We start from the raw sequence: 17,254 nt of genomic DNA, 5'->3' as shown, positions 1-17,254 counted from the left end.
CTAAGCAGCAGATGAAAGAGGAACTGGACGCTGTAAACAATATTATAAAGCGAACTAAACATAGACACATATAGAACTGTCTACCCAACAGCAATAGAATATACATTCTTCTCAAGTGCACATAGGACATTCTCTAGGATAGAGCTACTGATTAAGCCATAAGACAAATCCCAATAAATTTAAAACAACTGAAATCATGTAGGTTTCACAATGGACTGAAGTTAGTAATCAATAAAAATAGAAGGAAATTTGGGAAATCTGAGGAAATTGACACACCCTTAAATAACCAAGAGCAAAAAAAAAAAAAATCACAGGAGAAATTGGAAGATACTTTGAGATAAATGAAACCACAATATACCAAAGCTTATGGGATATAACTAAAACAGCTTAGAAATTTGTAGCTATCAACATCTACATTAAAAAGGAGGAGGGGCACCTAGGTGGCTCACTTGGTTAAGCGTTCCACTTTGGCTCAGGTCATGATCTCACAGTTCATGAGTTCCAGCCCTGCATCAGGCTCTGTGCTGACAGCTCAGAGCCTGGATCCTGCTTCAGATTCTGTGTCTCCCTCTCTCTCTGCCCCTCACCCACTCATACTTTATCTCTTTCTCTTTCAAAAATAAATAAACATTAGAAAACTTTTTTTTAAAAAAAGATCTCAAATCACCAACCCAACTTTCCACCTTAGAAAGAAGCCAAACCTTAAGTAGGAGGCAATAATAGAATTTAAAGTAGAGGTAAATAAAATAGTGAAAAAGAAAAGCAGTGGGCCACATGGACAAAACCAAAAGTTGGATCTTTGAAAATATCAACAAATAGAAATCTTAAGCCAGACTAACCAAGAAAAAACATAGATTCAAAATATTAAAATCAAGAATGAAAATGGAGACATTACTAAAAAGCTTACAAAAATGTAAATGTATTGTAAAAGAATACTATGAACAATTGTATACCAACAAATTAGAAAACCTGAAGAAATAGATTCCTAGAAATATACGAACAACTGAAAGTGGCTCCAAGAAGAAATAGAAAACCTGAATGGAGCTATATAGCAAGTAAAGAGATTGAATTAGTCATTTAAAAATTTCTGATAGGGGCGCCTGGGTGGCTCTGTCAGTTAAGCAACAGACTCTTGATCACAGCTCAGGTCATGATCTTACTGTTCATGAGTTCAAGCCCCACGTAGGGCTCTCTGCTGACAGTGTGGGGCCTGCTTGGGACACTCACACACACACACACTCTCCCTCTCCCTCTCTGTCTCTCTCTCTCTCTCTCTCCCCCTCCCTCCCCCTCTCTCTCCCCTGCTCTCTGTGCCCTTCCTCCCCCTTGCACATGTGCACGCATGTACACACTCTCTCTCTCTCTCTCAAAATAAATATTTAAAAAAAAAATTCGGATAAAGCCTAGGCCTGGACAGCTTCGTTAGTGAATTCTACCAAATGCTTAATGAAGATTTTAATACCAGTCCTTTACAAGACACAGAACAGTGAACACTTCCCAGTTCATTCTGTGAGGCCAGTATTGCCCTATTAGCAAAATCAGAAGAAGACTATAGAAAACCATAGACTAATATTCCTTATAAATATAGATGTAAAAATGCTCCACAAAATACTAACAATATAGTAACCAAATCTAACAATATGTAGTAGGGATTATTACCATGACCAAGTGCAGTTTATCCCAAATATGAGATAAAGTTGGTTTGTCATATGAAAATCAGCCCATGTATGTACCATATTAATGGAATATTACTACAAAAATCATATGATCATATCGGTAGATAGAGAAAAAGCATTTGACAAAATGAAACATCCCGCATGATAAAAAACACTCAACAAACTAGGGATAGGAGGGAACTTCCTCAACCTAATAAAAGTCATCTATGAAAAACCCACAGCTTAACATCATGCTTAATAGCAAAAGCTGAAAGTGTTTCTCCTAAGGTCAAGAGCAAGACGATATCTCTTCATGCCACTTCTATTCAACATTGTATGGAGGTTTTAGCTAGGACAGTTTGGCAAGGAAAAGTAATAAAAGTCATGCACTTTGGAAAGGAAGAAGCAAACCTATTTCTGTTTGCAGATGACATGATCTTATATATAGAAAATCATAAGAATACACACACACACGTACACATGCACACACAATTAGCACTAATAAATGAGTTCAGCAGTAGGAGTATTAACCAGTGAATTTCCACTTTGGAAAACAGGGTGGCCGTTTCTTCTAAAAGTTAAGGCTAGTTTCTCGCTCCTAGGTATATACTCAAGAATTGAAAACTTAGGTTCACACCAAAACTTGTACACTAATTTCACAGCAGCGTTATTTACAAAAGCCAAAAAGTAGAAATGACCCAAATGTCCATTGGCTAATTAATGGATACATAAAATGTGCTATGTCCATGCAATGGAATATTACTCGGCGATAAAAGGAATCAAGTACTAGTACATGCTACAACATGGTCACTTGAACCTTGAAAACATTATGCGAAGTGAAGGAGACCTGACACACAGGCTATATGTTACATTATTTTATTTATATGACATGTCCAGATTAGGCAAATCTGTAGTGACAGTGGTTTCCGCAGGCTGGGACACAAGGTAGGGAATGACTGCTAATAGGTATAGATTTTCTTTGTGGGCTGATGAAACTGTTCTGGAATGATAGAGCCATCATTAAAAGCACCCCTTTGAGTTACTATGTCAGTGACCTTAATAACATCAGTGTACCATGCCAGTTATGTGCTAGGTCTTGGGCTAAGCCCACTATAACCTAATGAAGTAGGTATATTATTGATGTCTCCAAAGGAGGAACGTAATACAGAGAGAGGCCAACACGTTACTTGGTGTTTCAGATCTTTTTTCTGTAGCTTTGTGTAGCATAATTGTCTTCTAAGGTTTAAGAGGATTAAATGAGGTAATATGTGAAGCCCCTGAGTACATTGTTGGTACATGGTACACATTCAGAAAATGGATCATGTTTTATTCTTAAGTGGATGTTGTGGGATACCTGTCTTTGTTATGGAAAAGTCATTCTAACTTCTGCTGTGTTATAGTGTTAATAGTGTATAACACTTCCATTTGTTTTTGGATACAGGACCCCCTGGACCGGCTGTCCCTGCACCTGCAGGCTACGCAGGAGGCTTGCCTATGGGATACAACAGCCCACAGCAGCCCGGTACCTTCTTCTCGTACCAGCCAGCTGGTGGTGCCCATCCTATCCAGTACCAGCCTGGCAAATACCATATGTCAAATCAGCCTGTTTCAGTAACATGGATGCCAGGGCCTCCTCCTATACCAAACTGTCCTCCTGGTCTGGAATACTTAACCCAGGTAGTCCTCACAAATCCAAATGATCTTCTTATGAAGTATGATCGGGGATCCGACAAGAAGAGATACAAAGCTAAATAGAGTAGATGAAAGTGACAGGTCAGTGATGACAGAGGTCCAGTTTGTGAGACCATGGGAGTTGTGGTACTCATTTCAGAAATATGAAGGGGAAATGAGGAATACAGGAATGTATTTGGTGGGATCGGCACGGTTTTCTGAAGGATGTATGTTGAATTTTAAGATTTGCAAGGTGTCCTGTTGAAGGCGGTTTCAAAAACAGGACTAGAGGAAAAACTATCAAAGATGCCAATTCTCATTTGCATAGAAGTGAAGAGTTAACACCAGGAAAAACAACATCAAAGAGAACAGAACAGACCGTGAGTGAATCACTGGGGGTCTCTGCCCATCCTTTTTTCTCATTACCCCTGATTGTCATTAGCCACTCCCTGCCACCCTCCAAACATAAAATGTAAATCAAAAGAGGAAACCTACCAAGGGTTTTGCTTCAGGCCAAGTTCCAGAGGATCTCTTCCCACAACACAGTGAATTCTTATTTTCCACCTCTGTGCACATTCTGGAGGCACCAGGGTATCCAGATCAGAAACTGGGGCAGTATGTCAAATCAGTGTTCCAAATGATGTTTTTAAAACCACATGTCAGAAACTCAAAAATATTGCTTAATGAAAATAAGATAAAGCTAGTATTGGAAATAACTTAGAACCTATTGAATCATGTTTGATTTTAGAAAAAGGAAGGGCCCCTGGCTGCTCAGTCTGTTAAAGCATCTGACTCTTGATCTCAGCACAGGTCATGGTCTCATGGTACATGGGTTCGAGCCCCACATCAGGTTCTGCACTGACAGTGCGGAACCTGCTTGGGATTCTCTCTCCCTCTGTCTCTCTCTGCCCTTCCCTCACTTGTGCTTGCTCTCTCTCTCTCTCTCTCTCTCTCTCTCTCTCAAAAATAAATAAATAAACTTAAAAAAAAAGACAAATGACTTCACTCATATGTGGAATTTAAGATACAAAAAAGATGAACATAAGGGAAGGGAAGCAAAAATAATACAAAAAGAGGGAGGGAACAAAACAGAAGAGACTCTTAAACACAGAGAACAAACAGGGTTGCTGGAGGGGCTGTGGGTGGGAAGATGCGCTAAATGGGGAGGGGGCATTAAGGAAGACTTGCTGGGATGAGAACTGGGTGTTATATGTAGGGGATGAATCCCTGGAATCTACTCCTGAAATCATTAATACACTATGTGCTAACTAACTTGTATGTAAATTAAAAATAAATAAGTAAATAAAGACATTTTGAAATACATTATAAGCAAGGGACTTGCCAGTTCAACACATGTCTCCCCACGTAAACAACATTCCTTGGAGTTGATGTGTTTCTCTTTTCCATTTTATATATTGACAGGGACCTTCTGAATCCTGTGCATTGAGAACCATAGGTACAGTGTTATAGTGTTGATATTTCAAAGTCAAAACAGTTGGATCACAAAAACTGAGATTTCACATGAGCCAAAAATTTTATTCAGTTTTTGTTTTGGCAAAATATTGACAAACTACAGCACCATTCAAGTACAGTGGTAGAGTAAACCCCTACGTTATTTCAGAAGCTTAAAAAATGCTTTATAGTTAATCATGTTTTAAAAGTTCCTTTTTTATACTAGATGATAAGTATAGAAATTGTCCTTAGAAATCCAAGATCTGCAGTCATTTCTCTTTTTTAAATGTATAACTTTAATTTTGTTCATCTAAATATTAAAAAACAGTTTCTTAATTTCTTCTATTCTGACAGAAGTTAACACATTTTATGAATTCTGTTTCTTCAGGCTTGTTTTGAATAAAAAAAAATAAGTGAGAAAGGAAACAAAACAGGTTTAGAGACAGACCAACCTGGTTTTAAATTCTAGCTGTCGTTCCTCCTCACTCTGCAGCCTTCAATAACTTCTATAACCTGTTGGTGCTTGAATTTCATCATCAATAAAATAGTACTAGCAATACATACCTTATTGGGTTGTTAGAATTTTTAAGAAGGAAAGCTTTATACTGTGCTTATTATTTTTGGCACACAGGGTCCATCCAACAGGTGGTAGCTGTGTGGATGTTATTAGCGGAAACACTTTGTATGCAAACAGCCCTTCATTGCTTTATCATTTTCCTTATCCTATCCTTTTTGCAGTCTCCTGTGCAGATTCCATGAATCATTATCGGGACTCTCAATACTCTGGAGCATCCAAAGTAGCAGGATTATATTGTTTCTAGAGGGTTGGCGTGGCCAGTGACTCCACCAATTTGTTAGAGAACTGCTCCTTAACAGCCATAGTGTCTTCTGGACAAACTTCTTTTATATTAACAGGCATTATTTCTTTAGAATATTGTACTCAGCAGTGGATGCTTTTTATCAACAGTATTTTGACTTTTAATTCTGGATTTTTAAAGGAACTATAAACCATCTTAGTGACCACTTTTGGTATTTTATAAGATGTGTTTACACCCCCTCACCGGATTGTGTTTTTATATCAGAAAAATTTTTTTAATGAAGGAAGGGTTGTATCCTCTCCATACCCTCTGTAATCAGTTAAACACCACAAAACATTTATGTCTGGTTATTTTTAACTTTCTTTATTACCACATTCACGTATTCTTTTATTAGCCATTGTATTCAATGAATATTCGGTGAAATATGACATTTCAGGTGATATTCTGGTCTCAGGGATTAGGAATGATCTATATATCTAAAATTATATAGAGGGGGGTCTGGGTGGCTCAGTCAAGTGTCCCAACTTTGGCTCAGGTCATGATCTCACAGTGAGTTCAAGCCCTGCATTGGGCTCTGCATTGAAAATGCTTCGGATCCTCTGTCTCCCTCTCTCTTCCCCTCCCCAGCTCGCTCATGCACACACACGCTCTCTCTCTCTCTCTCTCTCTCAAAAATAAGTAAACGTTAAAAAATTAAAAATAAAATTATATAGATGTGATTACTCTGTCCTCAAAGAAGTTTCTTCTTTTCTGCTAGAATATTCTCAACTCTATCAGGTAATGAGCCCAACAAACTGACTTTAGGGTGATTCCTAAGTGACATTAAGGTAGAAGTTTATCTAGTTGTTTTCCCAGCTCCCTTTTCAAGAGATCCCATCCCAGAACGTTTCCTCCCCTTTGCCCTAATCCTAATCACATGCTTCCAGCCCTTGTGGACCCTCTCCTTTAATTAAAGCCTGCACCTAGTGAAGACCCTGGCATTAGTAGCTCAAATGGTTGGAAGTCAGTGTGTGAACATCTTCCAGAGGTACCTGTGAAAATAAGATAAAACTAGACACTCCTGTGTGAGGTCCCTGGCTGAGTTGCTCTCTGTAAGCCGCTGAGAAAATAGCCTACTGTGTGGTTGGTCCACGTTAAACTGTCTTGAACTTCCCCAGCAACTCCAGTCTGTGAGTGACGTGTCGATAAGACCAGTGAGTTGGGACTGAGCTAGAAACAATCTATGTCCACGCAGCTGCTTCTGGATGCTGTGACTGCAGCAGGAAAATGATTTTCTGATATACCAGGCAACTGTTTGTCTTTTAACAGAACTGGAGAACACTGGTTTTCCTGTGTTCCTCTGCAGAACAGGTGCAGACAGGCTACTTTCACTAATTTTTTTTTATTCCATTCAATGCTGAAAAGATATTTTGGTATCAATTGATAACTTTTTATACCCATCTCATCAGTTCCTTTTCTAACATTGATTTAATTCTGTGATTATTTTTTCCTAATTGCTTTGTTCTATCCCAACAGCTGGACACCATTCACGTCCTTCAGCATTTTGAGCCTCTGGAAAGTATGTATAATTTTGTTAGTGTTCAGCAGGTGGAAATTTGAATCAGGTGGAAATTTGCATTACCCAATATCTTGTTCTTTATTTATATTGGTCATTTCTTAGTGGTTCGAAGTGAAAAGACTGTCTTCTTTTACCCTTTCAGAAAAGTAAGAAAGGGAATTATTTTGTATAATTTCACCTATGTATACATGATACATACATTCGTAGACTTGAAAAAGACTTACACTTTATCTGGTCAACCCCCATACCATATTCTACATATTCATCTTTAATGGAAGAGGAAAAGAAGGAGCCAGGACACTAAATGAGTTCGCCAGAGGCACCACAGTCAGCTAATGAGTGGTAGCGCTGGACATAGAATCTAAATCTGCGAAGTTCTTGTCCAGTGCCCTTGCTTTGGAAGAAAAAGGAATCACAGTCAACATAACGCCTGGTCTCAGTTCATCCTCACTTGATTATTAACCTTCACTTTATCCCCAGTTCCACACATTCATTTGACCACCACATATAGTCTCTGACTTTCTTTATTGCAATTGGTAATGACCCTGGTCATCTCAGTATATTTCATGAGCAGATTCATTTATGGTAAAAAGTATACTTTTATTTAAATGCCTTTTTAATGAAAGCTTTCTGAATTCAGATATACCAGGAGTATAGTTTCAGTCTTTGCTTTTATGTGGAAAAATTTTTAAAATCGTTTTATACCGACCTTCATTTAAAATTTTCAAAATTACTGAATACTTTTTGGGCAAGTAAATTATTTGGTGTCCTAATCAACTGAATATAGTTGACTTCAAAATTTTAAAAAGCTATTTTGCTTTAAGCACCTAAGGAATACTACTAAAGGACTTCTTGAGGCCCATTTTAACTGCTTCTAATTTAAAGTGGCTTTCTCATTCTATTTTTTAGTGATCACATCTTTTGAAACTAATAATGGATATGATATTAAAAACAACCTGGACCAGATGGTTTACATCGTAAATGAAGACACAGACGACTTTACCAGAAATGCTTATCGGACACTAAGGCCCTTCGTCCTCCGGGTCACTGACTGTATGGGCCGAGAAATCATGACCATGCAGAGGCCTTTCAGATGCACCTGCTGTTGCTTCTGTTGTCCCTCCACCAGGCAAGAGGTCAGAGAACACAAGTCTAATTCCTTGTCTCTTCCTGATCCAACTCTTGACAGCATTGCTGTGCTCCTTCCAGAATGACACATGAGGGGGTTTTCACTGGCTCTGCTGGTCAGACTGAAAGAAGAGAGCCGAGGGGGTGAAGGGGGATGGGGAGGAGGGCCGCCAAATTGTCTCACCTGAGGAAAATCACAGAGGGTTTTTTTCTTGTGGGTTCTTGTCTTCTGGTGCTAGTTGGGGCTCAGGCTCAAATCAGGATTATTTGGTGACCACAGTTCTGTCGGTTGTGTCTACTGAGTTAGAAATGTATCTGTTACCTAGAACAGAAGTCACACACATTTGTCTAAATGCACCTACCTATCCCCAGATAAGTTGTCCCTAGACATAATTGTATACTTTCAGAATTGGAAGAGACTTAAAAACTTCTTTTTTTAATGTTTATTTTTGAGAGAGAGAGAGACTGAGTGTGAGCAGGGGTGGGCTGAGAGAAAGGGAGACACAGAATCCAAAGCAGGCTCCAGGCTCTGAGCTGTCAGCACAGAGCCCGATGAGAGGCTCAAACTCACGAACCACGAGAACATGAACTGAGCTGAAGACTGACGCTTAACCGACTGAACCACCCAGGCGCCCCTAGAACTGAAAGAGACTTCAGATAACTGTACACTGTCCATCCCAGTCCACACCTTGCCACAGGTAAAGAAAGGGTGGCTCAGAAAATTAAGCACCTGATGAGTGTGTTACAGTCCACCAAGTACTGGAACTGGAAAGCAGATGTTCTGAGTTACAGCTGGGTTCCTCTTCTACAACCTGTGAGGCTCTAGGAAGGTTGTTTGCTGCAGGGAAAAGAAGCAGCTTTAGACAGAGGTCAGCCAGAATTTTGAATTCTAGATACGCCTTCTATTTATGTTGGTATAATTTATTTAACTTCTTTGGGCCTCAGTACTTCTGTACATAACTATGCATAATATCCCATGGGATTACTGGGATATATAAAGACAGATTATGTTCAGTACCAGCACTTCCTGAATTTTAGTTTATTTACAAGCCTTTCTGTGTTTTGATGTCCTATAACATGGAGATGATAATGGTACCATCACGCAGGATTGCTTTCAGGATTAAATAGTAAATGAATGTTAACTGTCGTTACAGTACCTGGCAGGTAGTACAGTGCTCAGAGAATGTTAGTTGTTGTTCCCAGGTATCTTCTCTCTCACTACTGTGTTTGTAATAACAGCCTTAAATTTTTTTTTTAACGTTTATTTATTTTGGAGAGAGAGAGACAACATAAACAGGGGAGGGTCAGAGAGAGGGAGACACAGAATCTGAAACAAAAGGTATACAATTTACCATACTTCTTTTTTTTTCTCTTTTAAATTGTTTTAATGTGTATTTATTTTTAAGAAAGAGAGTGGGACAGAGCATGAATAGGGGAGGGTCAGAGAGAGGGAGACACAGAATCTGAAACAGGCTCCAGGCTCTGAGCTGTCAGCACAGAGCCGGACGCGGGGCTCGAACTCACGGACCGCGAGATCATGACCTGAGCCAAAGTCGGCCGCTTAACTGACTGAGCCACCCAGGTGCCCTATAATAACAGCCTTAAATTTGAGATGAATCTTCACCTTTAATCCTCAACCCTTTTGATGATACAAGGAGTTCTTTGTATTGATGAGTTGGGTTTCTTCTTCTCAAATGAATTTTTTTTAAAGTAATTTACCTGTTTACAGTTTTTTTTCCCTTTAGGCTTAAACTTATATGAGATCTTAATCCTAGGAAGTTATCAAATTTATATGCTTATGTATATGTTTGAATGTATATATGTGAACAGTAATAAATTCTTTTTAAATAATGCCTTGATTTGGCAGTTTGTGAAGCTATGTAGTCCTGCCCTTGAGACCCAGTGGACTCAAAACTGTTAGAAAAGTATAAATGACACCAGAAGAGCCATCAACTCTGAGCTTTTACTAAATAATTTAATTTTATGGCTCATGTTATTATTAAATATGAAGATCTTAGTTCTTCACAAAGGAATATTATAAAGATGATTAGTTAAAACAGGGTACTGGACAATTTTAAAACTTGTCAAAATGGCTTTATATATTCATACACACATCCTTTGTTTCCACAGTATACAGTTTACAGAATGCCTCTTTTCTCTTTCTCTTTTCTATTACAATTGTCATGTCTGGGATTTAAGTCTAGGAAGTTACCTTGTTACTTTGTCACGGACCGTGCCAGAAGACATGAGGCACCTAGAGCAGAGACAGAGAACCTTATTACAGCACAGGAAGCAGTACCAGCGTCAGGAGCCGCATGTTGGTATAGACCCCTTGCCCCCAAGTTCTCTGGGGTTAACTCAGAGGAGCGGGCGGGTGTGCATACAGCTGAGAAACACTGAGCTTGGAGAAACGATCATTGTATAACAAGCAATAAGTCTGTCCCAAAGGGAAATGTGACCTCACCTCTCAAGGCCTTTCACTGACACACACCCCTAAGAAATAGCCTGGGGTACAATGGAGGAGTCTGTACCATTAACATTTTTTCCAGTCCTTGCATGAGGGAAGAACGTACGGTGTGTGTGCATACGGGTATATATGTAGCATCCTTACCTCTGTCACTGCTTCTTTGCAGCTGGAGGTGCAGTGTCCTCCTGGTGTCACCATTGGCTTTGTTGCAGAACACTGGAACCTGTGCAGGGCAGTTTACAGCGTCCAGAATGAGAAGAAAGAAAATGTGATGCGAGTACGTGGGCCATGTTCAACCTATGGCTGTGGTTCAGATTCTGTTTTCGAGGTAAATGTAAAAATAACATTATTAGTATTTTTTCAACATGTACAGACAGACCTTAGAATTGTTTGGTTTTAGATTATTTTTTCACATGAATGAATAAAGTAGAAGGAGGAAAGAGTTATCGGTTGACATCAAATCATTTGCAAATTATTGTTGGTGGATTGCTTAATGTTTCCCAAAATGTGAGCTACTTTATGATTTCAGTGTTTGATGAAGATGAGAAGGACCCATGTAAAACACTAAACCTGAAAGAAAATAGCCCAATAGATTCCATTTATTTTGTTCTTGGTTGTATTTAATTAACCATTTTTACCAAAGATTTGCAGGATTGGGATACAGGTCCTGAGCAATGAAAGTGCCCAGCAGATCACAGAACATATGGATCACCCCGAGATTGTGCAAATCGTCTATCTGCATGGTGGAAGTCTGTCTGTGTCCTCAAGAGACAGGATAACACTGATAACATAGATAAAACTCATAATAGATTATAACATTTTCTCAGAAAAATGAAAAATCCTCCTGTTTTGCCTTTATTTCACTGACTACAAAATGATTGCTTATTATCCTATGAATTTGACAAAGGAGATTCTTAGAAATATTTCCTGAGCTTCTTAGAAGATGTCTTGCAATTCAGCAAGGCTTTTTATCTAAAGTTGCTCATTCAAGTATTTTCTATGACACCCAATAAACCTTTTTAGTTCTTCAGGCATTGCTTATTTGTTAAAAGACCACTGTAGAGAAATAGAAAATGTAGCCACATTTCAGGGGCAGAGTATATAGGATCATTCTGATCGCCAAAAGTTAGCAAGTGCCTGAGTCCCCCTTTGAGAAGCCAAAGCTCTTCGGAATTCTGACATACAACAGGGTGGATTTGACCCACAAAAACTTGACTGATTATATGAAGTTTGTGAAGTATGTAGAATTATGCTTCCTTACTTTTGTTCATGTGTTTCTCTAGACTGTAGAGACTCCCTCCCAATCCCCAATTCCCAATTCCCAATTCCCACCCTTTACTATATGAAGAAGAATTTCAAAATCAATTCAAATCATACCTCCCTCAAATCATACCTCATTTGCTCTTGAAAACAAGAGCATTGGCCTGAGAACTGTCAGATATGCCCCAGTTCTGGTTTTTGGATTTTTTGTTTGATTTAATTCAAGTCAGTTAACATACAGTGTAGGCTTGGTTTCAGGAGTAGAACCCAGTGAGTTCTCTCTTACATATGATGTTCAGTGCTCATCCCACAAAGTACGCTCCTTAATGCCTATCACCCATTTAATCCATCCCTGACCCACCTCCCCTCCAGCAACCCTCAGTTCTCTGTCTTTAAAAGTTTCTTATGGTTTGCCTCCTTCTCTGTTTTTATCTTATTTTTCCTTCCCTTCCCCTATATTCATCTGTTGAGTTTCTCAAATTCTACATATGAGTGAAATCATATGATATCTGTCTTTCTCTAACTGACTTGTTTCACTTAGCATAATACCATCTAGTTCCATCCATGTTGTTGCAAATGGCAAGATTTCATTCTTTTTCGTTGCTGAGTAGTATTCCAGTGTGTGTGTGTGTGTGTGTGTGTGTGTGTGTGTGTGTACGTGTACGTACCACATCTTTATCCTTTCATCAGTTGATGGACAGGTGGGCTCCCTGGCTAACCTGGCTATTGTTGATCCCAGCTCAGTTATTAACCAGTTGCAAGGCACCTAACCCATCTTGGCCATAATTCCCTATTTGAAATCATGTTATTACTGTTATTAATTTCCTGTACTGTATTTATGCTTATCTCAGTGTAAAGTGCTTCTAAGTAGAAGAATGAAACGTATAGTACTTTTTAATCATCATTAAGTCACATGCTTCTCTTTCTAGGTCAAATCCCTTGATGGTGTATCCAACATCGGCAGTATTATTAGGAAGTGGAACGGTCTGTTATCAGCAATGGGCGATGCTGACCAGTTTGAAATTCACTTCCCGTTAGATATGGATGTGAAGATGAAAGCCATGATTTTTGGAGCCTGCTTCCTCATTGTAAGCCTTTTACTTTTGACTTGTCTTGAGTGAGTTATTCTTTCCAATGAGATGCAGTGTAGTATAATAGAAAGGCAATAACGTTTGCAACTAGGCCAGTGTCTGTCTCTACCACTTACTAGTGACATGTTTTGCAAAGTGTCGAACACTTCCCGGCCTCATTCTTTTTATCTGTAAAATGGAGATAAAAATACTTAGATTTTTTCAGGGTGATGAACATTAGCTATCATCTGAGTACAGGGGCCAGAAGAGTGCTTGGAGAATATTAGGTATCCAGTGGGTGTGATTGTCGTCACAGCATGTTATTTGTCTTTCCCATTACTTAAAGATGCCTGTCCTTTGACTTCTTGAGGAAATAAAATAACTCTAGAGCGGATTTCCTTTCCCTCCACCTTATTGCCTCTCTGTCATTGTACTCCTTGGTGTTGTATCTTCCTTAGATTTAGTAGGCACAGTTCCCTTGCTGTATTACTGGCTGATTAATGGCTAATATTCATAAGTAAAGCATAGAAATGAAATGGAAAATATTTACCTTAAAAATGTAGTTAACGTACTGCAATTGGTATATTTAACATTTAGTTTTGATTGTCAAGTTTTTCGTCTTTTTAACAATGAAAATTTAGTTAACTGGTACCCCCAAATGGAAAGGTTATTGGCTACCAATAGTTACAAGTTTTTAATTGCTGCTCTTCATATTAGGTCCTCTTCATAAAGATTTCATTAGATTTATTTATTCTTAACTAGAAAGAGGATTGCCTGATAAATTATAAAGGATAATATTTTATGCATTGCATCTAATTATGTATCCATCTGTATACATACAGTTGTCTCTTTTTTTCTAATATATATGTATATATTATATATATATATATATATGTATATTTTTTTTCTAATTTCAGGACTTCATGTATTTTGAAAGATCACCACGACGTTCATCAAGATAGATGGACACAGCAAATCAACAATTATGGTTAATTAAAAAAAATTAGAGAAGTTGGATTGGGTTTATAATCCCCTGAATTATTTGCAAATATATGTATCTGCTTTTGCAGATTATTTTTACTGGGTATTAGCTCTGACAGGTAGGCTGAGTGTAAGGGCAAGAACACGTGTTTTAATTGATTGAACCATGTTTTTTAATTGATTGTCTCTCTGTCTACATGGTAGACTAGGAGTTCACCTTGAAAAAGCTATAACTCATTAACCAAGTAAACATAATACAATGAGCTTGAAAACACTTTACTTACCCTGAGATAAGGGAAAATGAATCCCAGGGCTCTCACATTAATGGGTCATGAAATGGCAAGCTTTTTAGAGCAGTCTTTGAGATAGAATAAAACAGCTTTTATCCCCAACCCTCTCCAACCTGTCCTCTCCATCAACTTGTCCTGTTACTGAAGATAAATTTGATTCTAAGTGAAAAGAATAATACTCTTGACCTTTAAAACAAAAAGGAAGGTAGGCAGAAATACTGTGTGTTATTGTACAAGGAAAAATTTACTTGTGCATATGTATCAAACCTTGTTCTGAAAATTTATAAGTTTCAATGGAAAATTTGATTTTATTACCAAACAAAACATTTTTTTAAAAATCATAAGGTTCTATTTTCCATACCTATTCCCTCATTCACTAGCGTGGTCTATCAGGACCTGCCTGGAAATGGAGTCAGGGTCATCCTATCAGGAAAAGAGGTGACAAGGGCCACAGCTTGTCTAGATCTCTGAGCAACTCAGAGACATCAGTGTCCTTATGAGGAGCTTGCGTTTAATCTATTTAATCTCTCTTGGCCACAGATGCCTTACATATGAAATATTTTGGCCAAATCTCAAAGATTGCCTATTGAACTTCCGTATCTCATGGGGTGTGACACAGTGGAGATAGTTTTTATTTTTCTTTCTTTCAAGATCACTGATAATCACCATGTTTTTCTAACTGCAGGAATTGAAGTTGGGTTTCTAAATTTTGAAATGTGGCATTCTGTGTAGCACTTTGTAAAAGCAAAACTACGAATTTTGACGTTTTTAAATATTTCTTAGCTGCTTTTTATTTAGATGATAGATAAATCTGCCTGTGCAAAGAAGATAATAAAACTTCTCTGTGAACTATAGCTTAACAGTAAAATTCTGTAGGATCGACATAGTTACAGTATAAGTGTACTTGTTATTAGCTAGTTAAGAGCACAGTGTATTGGTGAATAGTTGCTGATGAATCAGCCTGTGTCTTTTGTACTCTACCTTCCTATCTGGACATGGACTGTGTTTTTTCAACACAGCCAGTATGTAGAATGAAATGTATTCTTCTCCTTGTTAAGTAAAGCAACTCTAAGTGTTCTCTGATGGGATTACTCGGAGATGACAGCCTTTGCCCACAATTCCTGTTGAAGTCAAAGAAAGGTGCTTCATTTTATAATTATATTTATCTTTTCATGGTAAAGTTGTTTTATTCAGTTTCTTGTAATTTCTATATTTAGGTGCTACTGCTAGCTTTTTTTTTAAGTGTTAAACTGCTGCTTTTCTAAAAAGTACAATTACCTTATATTTGAAAATACGATTGCAGTCTTAGACATATATATTATTTCTTATAATAATATCTGACATTTTATGTAGGAAATGAGACAATAATATTGAGAAAGTTTATCTGTACAAACTTCATTTTTACTTGCCCGCATCCCTACATCCCAAGACCTGCTGCATAATGCTAAGAAAAGATTATTTAACATATGACATTTTAAGTTTCTGTGCAAAGTTTTCATGGCATTAATTTGTCTCTTACAGTTATTATCCCTCTGTCTTTAAAAGTAATACCATGTGTCTTATTTTTTTTATACTATGGTTCATATTATAGTTTCTATATTTCTTAATGGTATTTCATTGTGTAAAATTGATCAGAGTCACTAAAAAAAAGCTACTCTCTTTGTATTTTAATGCTTCATCATACTGTTTTTGACTTTTTAAATAAATATAATATGGTTTATAGTGAAATACTGTTTTATTTTTTGACTTGTGATTGAGTCTTTGCTATAGACTGAATGCTTGTATTTCCCCCCAGATTTATGAATTACCCCAATGTGATGGTGTTTGGAGATGGAGACTTTAGGAGGTGATAGGACATGCTGGTGGAGACCTCATGAATGGGATTAGTGTCCTTGTAATCTGTCAGTACCTTGATCTTGGGTTTCCCAGCTTCCAGAATGTGAAAGATAAATATTTGTTTTGTAAGCCACCTGGTCTCCAGTACTGTACAGTTGCCCAAATGGATTATGACGGAAATTGGTACTGAGAAGTGAGCGTGCTGCTGTAACACACAAATGTGGAAGCAGCATTGGAACTGGGTAATAGGCAGAAGCTGGATTTTGAGATGCATTCTAGAAAAAGCCTAGATATTTTAACAGAACTTTAAAGGCAATGCTGATGGGAGCTTGGAAAGAAAAGATAGATATAGAGAAAGCCTCAGTATTCTTAGAGAATAGCTAACTAATCCTGAACAGAATGTTGGTAGAAACATGAATTGGTAAAGAGCATTCTGATGAGGTCTCAGATGGAAATGAGGAACATGTTGTTGGAAACTTGAGGAGAGGCCCTGTTTATTACAAAGGGGCAAAGAACTTGGCAGAATTGTGTTCATGTTCTAGTGTTTTGTGGAACATAGAACTTGCAAGTGATAAAACTAGAGGTTTAGCTGAAGAGAGTTCTAAGCAGAGTGTTAAAGGTGCAGTTAGGGTCCCCCTGACTTCTTGCAGTCAAATGCAAGCAGAGAGAAGTGACCTAAAAGCAGAATTGTTAAAAGAAGCAGTACTTAAAGACTTAGAAGATTTGCAGCCTATCCATATAGCAAAAAATGAGAACATTGAGGATGTGGCCAATGTACTGATAAAGAAATTAATATGGTTGAGCCTTCTGAACAGAAGCTAGGAAACTATTCTCCAAGACAATGTAAGAATGACCCTGAAGGCAATTCAGTGATCCACAGAGCTGCTGCTGTCATTACAGACCCCGATGACAAGGGCTGAGGAGGCTGAGTGATCCAAAGGAGGGGCCTTCAGCACCTGTGGGACCTTTCTGCACACTACCTGACACTACCTTACATGGGGGCTCTGCTCTCTGCAGTCTCTCATCATGCTTCTCCGCCACCCCAGATGTGGCTCTGCTGGGCCCTGG

General features: G+C 38.2%; 1 protein-coding gene across 4 annotated transcripts in view; it reads left to right on the top strand.

Moving 5' to 3' along the window:
• The window catches only part of PLSCR4 (phospholipid scramblase 4), a 52,283-nt gene extending 36,205 nt beyond the window's left edge, over positions 1–16,078 (top strand). For all 4 annotated transcript variants that reach the window (XM_040480413.1, XM_040480412.1, XM_040480411.1 and 1 more), the window contains 6 exons: positions 3,097–3,332; positions 7,112–7,154; positions 8,064–8,290; positions 10,916–11,077; positions 12,939–13,097; positions 13,997–16,078. In XM_040480413.1, coding sequence (XP_040336347.1) covers positions 3,097–3,332; positions 7,112–7,154; positions 8,064–8,290; positions 10,916–11,077; positions 12,939–13,097; positions 13,997–14,041 — 872 coding nt within the window. In that variant the 3' untranslated portion in view covers positions 14,042–16,078. The remainder of the gene's footprint in view (positions 1–3,096; positions 3,333–7,111; positions 7,155–8,063; positions 8,291–10,915; positions 11,078–12,938; positions 13,098–13,996) is intronic.
• Positions 16,079–17,254: the final 1,176 nt, after the last annotated feature.

This window comes from Herpailurus yagouaroundi, unplaced genomic scaffold, assembly GCF_014898765.1.
Source record: "Herpailurus yagouaroundi ecotype Mexico unplaced genomic scaffold, PumYag 159, whole genome shotgun sequence".
Lineage (NCBI taxonomy): Eukaryota > Metazoa > Chordata > Mammalia > Carnivora > Felidae > Herpailurus > Herpailurus yagouaroundi.
Note: the sequence above shows the minus strand (reverse complement) of the source record. Positions and strands in the feature narration are given on the sequence as shown.